Raw genomic sequence first — 8,753 nt, 5'->3', positions numbered from 1 at the left:
TCTCGTCCTGCTTTTTACAGCTACCTCGGGCCTGAGGAAGTTTATATTCACAATAAGTCATCACAGAGAGTCTGAAGAGTTCATGTGTTAAACCGTGTTGCCATTTGGAGTATTTTAAAACAAGTTAGCAAGAAGGCACAGAAGTTACATTACTGAGCTAAAATATAATATATCAATATTTAAAACTGTTAATTAAAGGTTCTGGAGAAAATAGTGAACAAAGCTAAATGTGAGGGGTAAACGTTTAAAATCCTTATTTTGCAATTTTAAATGTAAAATTATTGTATTAATATTTTTTTATATAAACTATATATATATAAATGAAATGCAGTTAGATAAAAAATGCTGAGATTCACTGCTGAATGTTTTTTGTGCTTTCCAGTGTTGTGAACTTAATCCAAACCCACACACCTGAAATGTAAATATCCTGTTGCTCAAAATAAAATGAAATATGTTGGAACAAATTATGAACTTTAAGTTTAATCACAATATTGTTGGATTTGTGAACATGTCACAGTGTGAAAGAGTTTCGGGAACATGCATGTACACACAAAATGCATTGCGTCAAGAAAGCACATTATTTTGTGATGCATTTCTATCAACGGACCATTTAAACCTTAAATTACGTCTTGAAAAAGAACACATGCATGTGAGCAGGCACGTGCACAAATTTCGCCCCGACATGCTCGGCGGCGCTCACTTGAGACAGGGAGAGAGATACTGACAGACAGACAGACAGGCAGAGAATTTAAAGGCAGTTTTACTGTTCTACTATTTATTTATTATTATTATTTTTAATTTCATAAATAATTTTGGCAATGGGTGCCCTTTTTTTTGGTTTGAGCACCTGCCGCCCAAAATGTCTATGCACGTGCCTGCATGTGACTGAGGTGTAATGTTTCTAAATGTCTTCTTACAGTTTTTCACAATTGTTAACACACGTTTTTCAAAACAATAACGGCTTTCTCAAAACTGCACACAGACAACTGAAAACCTCACACACACAATGCAAAACCTGACACTCCCTTTGCAAGATGACTCTTTGCCATCAAATCTCTTAACTGTTCACAAATTTCCTCAATGGGATTCAGGAAAGGAGAATAAGGTGGAAGGTATAGAATGGAAAAACACAGTGTGGATCATCTGTCTGGTCAGGTGGTACCAGCAGGTCATGCAGGACATCCAGGAAGATGAGGAGACGGGCAGCGTTATAGGCCCCTAGGTGGGCATGACGGTGCAAGACCCCATGGGGATTCATTGCAGCACACATTGTGATGTTCCCACCACGCTGGCCGGGGACCTCAACAATGGCCCGCTGGCCAATGACGTTTCTGCCCCGTCACCTCCTCTTCACCAGGTTGAATCCCACCTCATCAATAAAGATGTACTGGTACAACACATGAGCTGTGTCATGCTCCTGGATCAGCATGAGAATGCAAGTTACAGTATGGACACAGAGAGGTCAACACAGTGGGCTACAGTGAGACACTGTAGAAAAGGAACAATATTGGATTACAGGTACAATACATGCATGTGTCAGTGCTGAATGTTGGTACTTACAAGCACAAACTCTCACCATAACTCCTTGATGCCTGTGTTCCGTTCTAATGGGACCCTGAACACTTGTTTCATCCACATGGCATTTCTATGAAGAATACGGTCCAATGACGGTCTGGACGTTTCTAAATGTAGCATGGTCAGCCAGGATCCTAGTTTTTATCTGTCTGAGTGTGATAGAGTTGTTCTCACGAACCATATCTACAGTTACAGTTTCCTGTTCGGCTGTGTAAATGAGGTGAAAATGAATTAGGCATCACCTCTTCCTCCTCCTCCTCCTCTCACTCTTACCCCTCTCTTTCTCTGGTTGTCGATATCTTCCAAGTTCTCCATTGTTCATCAAACAACACAGAGGCTCAACAGACCTGAATGTTTAGAGATTTTAGTATTTATGTGTTGTAGGTTGATGCTTGGAGATTTTACTTGAGAAGTGTGTGCAACAACTGAACATTGTGTGTAGTGTTGTGCAATAGTACGTAAAAAGTGTTACCATAGAATGGTGTGCCTTTAGGCACTCAATAAATTTGGTTATCAAAATAAAATGTAAAACATTAATATTTAAAATATTAATATTAAATCATAACTTTAATTGGTTAAAGTTCTCGCGTGGCACCACCCTTCATAGAAGGGAAAAGATAGCCAATTTATTGATTAAGATCAGTCTCATTTAGATCTAGTTCAATTAGAAATCTCAATATTTTACCATTAAAGATTATATAATGAACAATGAAGGTTTATGGAGTTCTTAACAGTGTAACAGTTGGCAAGATTCACTTATGCAATATTAATGACAGAACATTTGTGAAAGAAGAACATTTATTATGAACATAATAAAGTATAAAAACACAAATTACTAAACAATCAAACTAACTAACAAGGAGGTGTGTGAGTGTGTGTGTGTGAATGTAAATTAGCATGCTTTAAAAATGGTCCCTAAGATAAGAGCCCCCCCCCTTCTTCTGAGGTTGCTTTATGGGGGTAGGTTTAATTAGGTGGAGACTATGCGTGTGTCTGTGGAGATGTTAATCAGATAATGCAAGAGTCAGAGAGACCTACAAAGGAGGCCTATGAAGGGCCTAACTAACAATTACTTTCAAATAACTTGTTGCCACAATATCACAACACATATCAAACTTATAAACACACACCGATCAAATAAACAGTCTTGCTTAGCGTAGTATAATTATTAAGCCCAGATTATGTTACCAGTCCGAGGGAAAGGGGAGCAGAAGTTGCAGTCCAGTTGTAGTTCTGTGACGTCTCCTGGGTTGGTGGTCGTAGAGTTCTGCATTCGTGATTCTGTCGAGCTGTGTGCTCAGATGCTGGTTGAAGTTTTCCTGCAGGACATCGCGTCGCTACGAGGAGTTTTGTAGAGCTTGAAGGGCGAGGAGATTTCCTTGAGAGGGGTGAGCTGGGAGCTGCACCTCTGACCTCCGGTTGTGGGTTGGATAGAGAAGGAAGCTGGATCAGCCAGGCCCCCCCCCCTTGGCGATGTAGGAGAGAGAGGCTGTAGCAGCCTTCCGTCCTTGGAGGGATGAGAGAAGAGAGGCTTTAGCAGCCTTCCGCCCTCGGGAGGATTGGAGAAAGAGAGAGATTTTAGGCAGACCTCTCCTTATATTGGCCCCGGTGACCTCACAGGTCTTGGACCAGAGTGACCAATAGGAGTGACCCCCCAGGTTCTTGACACCTTTGTGTGATATTGCCCAAATCCCAGGACATGCAGCATCCTGTTACATCCTCTGGGAGACTGAGTTCCTTGACTGTCTTAAGACAAAGGGAACATGTGGCACTCTGGGAGACTGAGTTCACTCCAGAACATGCGGCTTGACTGTTTCCAGTTTGACTGAAGGGAGGCCTGTGGTTTGCACAAAAACCATGTCCCAACAGTAGTGTTTTGACAACAAGGTGATGTGTAATTGACATCAGTGTGTAATGAAGGAAGTCAGAGTCTAATGCAGATAAGGGAGTGTGAAGTGGTGCCAAATTGCGTCGAGCGATTGGTACATGAAGTGAAGGTTGTGCAAATTGTGCAGAATTTTCGTTTTTGTGTGTTAACAACTGAGAAAACTAATTCCTGTCTCAATCTTGTCCTACAGAACCAGTCTGAACTGGCTCGGACAAACGGCCTTAGTTCTTCTATATAAGATCCTTGCATTTGACTGTTCTCCATCTTCATTGAGATCCCTGTGACTCTCTTTGTTGATCCTTTCTGCAGAAAGCTCCTATTAAAATACACAAAGACAAATATGGTGTTCCAGCCTCTTACACATCACAGTGTGTAAAAGCCTGTCGATGTGCACAGGAAAAACATTTCTCAGCAGTGACTTCCTTAAACGGTTGAGTGTGATAATTGGGGAGTAGACAGAAAAGCAACAAGAGCAGAAGTCACTTCAGAGCAGAAACAGAGAGAGAGGGAGAGAGAAAGGTAAAATACAACATTTAACTAATGCTTGACATATATAATGTTCTGAAATGTAAAGGCTTATGTAACCATCTTTGCTACATTCCTGGTGAAGGGAAGGTGTGAGATGTAAATCGATTCAGAGCTGCTGCTTGTTCTCCTAAAAGAGCGACTCAAGGAAAATCCGAACAGGCAGCATCCTTTATTAAGACGATGATTTCGATGGTAGACTGTCCTCTGGTTCCGTTACTGTATGTTCTGTGTCAGGTTCGTTGGAGGAAGAAGAAGAAGAAGAGATGTTTGTTCTCATCTGGGCGACTCTGCTTTTCTCTGTGAGAGTCAGTGATGCTGAGACAGGTATTCACTTTTTATTTTAACTTATATGCCAACTTTATGGTTATGAAGAAAATAGGTGGAAATAGTTTGCTATTAAAAAGATTTGCTACTGACAAGGTTTTAATTTGGGATTAGGATTTCAACTATACATTTGTTTTCCAAAGTATTATACGTTGATTATTGGAATTCCTCTGTGTCGTGTTTGCTTACCTCATTTCATATATATATATATATATATAAAACTGTGTAAAACTGACAGATTCATATGTTCTATTTTTTTTAAGTAGCCTTTCTTCTTTTTTTTGGTATATTTTAAAAGTTTAAATAATCTCTCTCCCTGTTTTTCTCTTAATGTTTGCATTAACAGGTTCTTCAGTGTGGGGGAAACAAAGTTGTCCGTTGACAGATTACTGTATCACTCTAGTTGAAGGAGAAATAACAGCGGAGGCCGGACTCTGTGTCGTGATACCATGCTCCTTCACTGTTCCTGAGAATATCAAATTCTTACATATAGTTTGGTTGAAATGTGAATCGACCAAACAGAGATGTGATTATGGAGACAGGATTTTTAACAGTAACACCTCCAGCGATCAGGTTCAGTCGGAGTTTAAAGGACGAGTGTCACTGCTGGAGTCTGATGTGAGCAAGAAAAACTGCAGCATCATCGTCAATGACCTGAAGGAGTCGGACTCTGGAACATATCAACTCAGAGTTGAAGCTTCACCGAGGAGAGGTTCATATAAATTCTCCCAAAGAGCAACTGTCTCTGTTAAAGGTATGAACCATTCTGCTGTATGACATGTTTGGTGTTTTGGGCCATAGGCTGCAAATAAACATGAACAACACTTCTCCATTTCCTTCCGTTGTGCAAAATACGTGTGATGCCACGTTACACTTTTGGTGTCAAAGTTTGCACAGTAGAGATTTTGGGATGTAGAGTGGTGTTAAAGTCCAGTCAGTACATGGCCTCAACCGATTGTAAGACCAATTAAGATGTTTCATCCCGTTACAGAGGCTAACACCAAAAAACGTATTAGAAACAAACTTTCTGAAGAATTTGCAATTTAACAAACATCAGTGTGATATGATCTCCTGGAAGTGACGGAAACAGTTCTTGTGAAAAGTTCATTTGAGGTGAAGTTTGAGTTTTTGATCCATGTCCCATTTACTAACATGGAGGTGGCAACCACCAGAGGGTGATCAAGGGAATTTGGCTTCACTTTAGTGGAGCTGTCATGTCGTCCATCTTTATTCACAGTCTATGGGTGGGACATAAAGTAATTTTGGCCGTTGTTTAGCTGATGCAGATTCCTATCGTTGCCCCATTTAAAAAAATGTGAATGAAGTGAATGATGACGTTCTGATCTGACTCCATTCATGAACTGGTCTCCCATCAGGTCTGAGTCAGAGGCCCACAGTGATGATTCCACCTCTTACTGAAGGACAGCCGACCACACTGACCTGCACTGCTCCTGGTCTCTGCTCTGGATCTGAACCTACATTCACCTGGAGGTGGCGAGGAAGAGGAGAGAGCGACACTGACCTCACAGGAAACATCACGGCCTTCAAAACTGAGAATGTGGCTGAGTTCGCTAAGAGACGCAGCTCGACTCTGTCCTTCTCCCCTTCAGCTGAACATCACGGAACCAACATCACCTGCACGGTCCTCTTCCAAGGACAAGTGAGCACAGAGGAGACGGCGACTCTGAGTGTGAGCTGTGAGTAGAACTACTTCATTTCTGAGGGGGGTTATTTTTACAACAAGAAACTTTGTTCTTAACCACATTATATGACTGTGCAACCTGTGTTTATCTATCGTAGATGTGAAGGAAGTCTGAATAACCCAAAATATGTTAGTGAGAGCAAGACTCTGACTCTGAAGTGAAGTGTTGAAGGTTTCCTTCCATCGCGGATCACATGGACTAATGCACTTGTGATGGTGAATGGATAAACAAGGAGGATATATTCTACATTACTGTGTATAAAGTAAATACTGATCAGACGTGCTGGTTCCAAAAAGAAGAAAACATTACTCCACAATATGATGTCATTCAAAATAAGGTTTAGCAAACCTGATCAGAAATAAGTAAAAAAATGGAACACTTACCTAAAATCAGTGGCTGTTAGGGTTAACCCTTTGCTAGGAAGAGAAATTGCTGAGAGAAAAATTGAAAGTTTCATCAGGAGAATCTAAAGCCAGTCTGTTTTATCTTTTATTGTTTCAATGCCCATTAACTGGTGCGAAAATACGTTTCAAAACACACACACATCACGGAGTCGGCAGAGAAGCAGGAGCTTGACGGGAGGAGCTCCGTGATGCTGAGCTGCTTCAGTCACAGCTTTCCCCCAGTCCAACACTACTCATGGTACAGGAAGAGTCAGGGAGAGGAACAGGATGAACTTGTGTCCGAGCATCAAAACCACACAGTGTACTCAAACCAGTCAGGAGTCTACTACTGCGTCGCAGAAAATGAAGTAGATCAAAGTTTGTCTGATCCCGTCCATCTGTTTGAACGTGAGTGAATTTCAAGACCTTATAACTGTGTGTTTTATTGTTCAGGAGATATGTGGGAGGTTTATATCAGATCATGTTTTCTGGTTGTCCATCTGTACATCCCATTTCCTACATCCTTCGCACAAAAACAAAATAAGAATCAAGGAGTAAATGATTTGATTTCGGTAGCCAAAGGTGAAGCTCGATATGATGCTCTCTCTCTTTTAGCCACAGGAAACTCTCTGCATATCCTGAAGTTCCTCCTTCCTGCTCTATTTGTCCTGATGATTATCATTTTAATCGTCATAGTTTTAAGGTGAATGAATAAGAAGTGAATTTGATTAAATAAATACATTTCAGAGATGGTCCGGCATGTGTAACCATATCATGTCCCTCTATGTTTTCAGACTCAGGAGGAAGAAATCTATTCAACAAGGAACAACAAACACCAAATCCCCTTCTGATTTTTCGGAGCAGTTGAGTCGTCCAGACGCCCCTGAACACCAGCCTCTTCCAGACAGCACGTACGACCACACCCACTCAACACACTGTCCCCACCCAGGACAAGGATCATCATGTGGGACAGAGTCAGACATGGACTGCTGCTCATGCTATAGTCAAAGCATCCATTTATGTTCTATATCCTCCGACATGAATAGCACAATGAAAGTCTGCCCTGTTATTTATAATAGTCATTCACTCTGTATGCATATGTTTATTCTTACATATCTTTTATATTCCACAGGCCTCCGACCGACATCAACCTTGTTTACAGCATTTTGAATCTGCCCCAGGTGAGTCCCGGGTTGAGACAACACTTTAAACTAGAAAACAATAAGTTAAAACAGTCTTTAAACAGAGACTTTAGTAAAACTCAAGAAGATTTATGTTAAAAAGAGTTTAATTCAAAGTGTCTAGTCATGGTGGCCTGTTGTCAGAACCGTGTCGTAGCACAATAGATTTTTTAATTATTTAACAACCAGTTGTTGAAACTTCAACATTTATATCTAATTGGCTTTATGTATATTGAAATCGTAGGAAACAGTGATTAAGGAGACTACAGGTCTAAGATTCAGGATATTTAAGCCTCTGCCTCGTCACTTCTACCCTGTTACAGCTGTAAAACTACTGATTCTTCTAAATACTCTAAAGCAAATCTAGATATATCTAGTTAACAAATCAAGAAAAATCTGTGTAAAAAACAACAAAAATGGTGGATTTTCAGTGTTTACGAATTGAAAACAAAATTAAAATGCAGTTTGTAGTTGTACTACATCTCAGAACCATATGTACATCAATATATAACGTTCATGACTTAAATGTACAGACATGTAGCTGACATGTTGAGAGAACGTTAAAGTAACGGTGATCAATAACAATCATGGTTTGTGCCAACTGTAGGGGCGTGCTTAGGCCCGATTTAAGCTTGTCTATTCATTCTGTTGGGAGAACTGCTACTCGATAGACGTAAGTGTTATAACTCTCCTAAGAAATTGTTTCTCAACCAGCGAACGTGGTAAAGTTGACTGTTATTGCAATTAATTGTTTTGGCTATTATGCCAATTCATTTTTCTCATTACAAAGTATTTGTTTTTCACTCTTTTGTCTATTCATATTGTCATTATTAATGCTGCCCTTTTGGGCCTTCTTTTTGGGAAAACAAAAATTCCCATCACACAAACTACATCTCCAACACCTCCTGAGAGTTTTTCTACCTAGGTCAACCGCTCTTGTACATCTCTATTTAACACGCATGCACAGGGGAAAACTACCTGCAGTTTCTAGCCCCAAGCCGGTTTCAAGGTTCCCCTCATCACCTTTATATTATTTTAGATATATTTTTCTTATGTTAGATATTTTTCATGATATTCAAGAGTAATCTGGAAATGTGTTGAAATATCAAAGTTAATTTCGCAGACCCCCTGCAATGCCGTCACGGACCACCAGGGGGCCGCGGACCCCTGG

The 8,753-nt window shown here is 40.4% G+C and overlaps 1 protein-coding gene across 1 annotated transcript; it reads left to right on the top strand.

The window, feature by feature from the left end:
* Positions 1 to 4,001: 4,001 nt before the first annotated feature.
* LOC128449176 (sialic acid-binding Ig-like lectin 14) lies at positions 4,002 to 7,868 on the top strand. Its single transcript, XM_053432228.1, has 4 exons — positions 4,002 to 4,315; positions 4,662 to 5,069; positions 5,692 to 7,104; positions 7,196 to 7,868. The coding sequence occupies exons 1-3, from the start codon at positions 4,255 to 4,257 to the stop codon at positions 6,018 to 6,020; spliced, it is 798 nt and encodes a 265-aa protein (XP_053288203.1). The 5' UTR covers positions 4,002 to 4,254; the 3' UTR covers positions 6,021 to 7,104; positions 7,196 to 7,868.
* Positions 7,869 to 8,753: the final 885 nt, after the last annotated feature.

This window comes from Pleuronectes platessa, chromosome 10, assembly GCF_947347685.1.
Source record: "Pleuronectes platessa chromosome 10, fPlePla1.1, whole genome shotgun sequence".
Lineage (NCBI taxonomy): Eukaryota > Metazoa > Chordata > Actinopteri > Pleuronectiformes > Pleuronectidae > Pleuronectes > Pleuronectes platessa.
The sequence above is the reverse complement of the archived record's forward strand: the minus strand, read 5'-3'. Positions and strand labels throughout refer to the sequence as shown.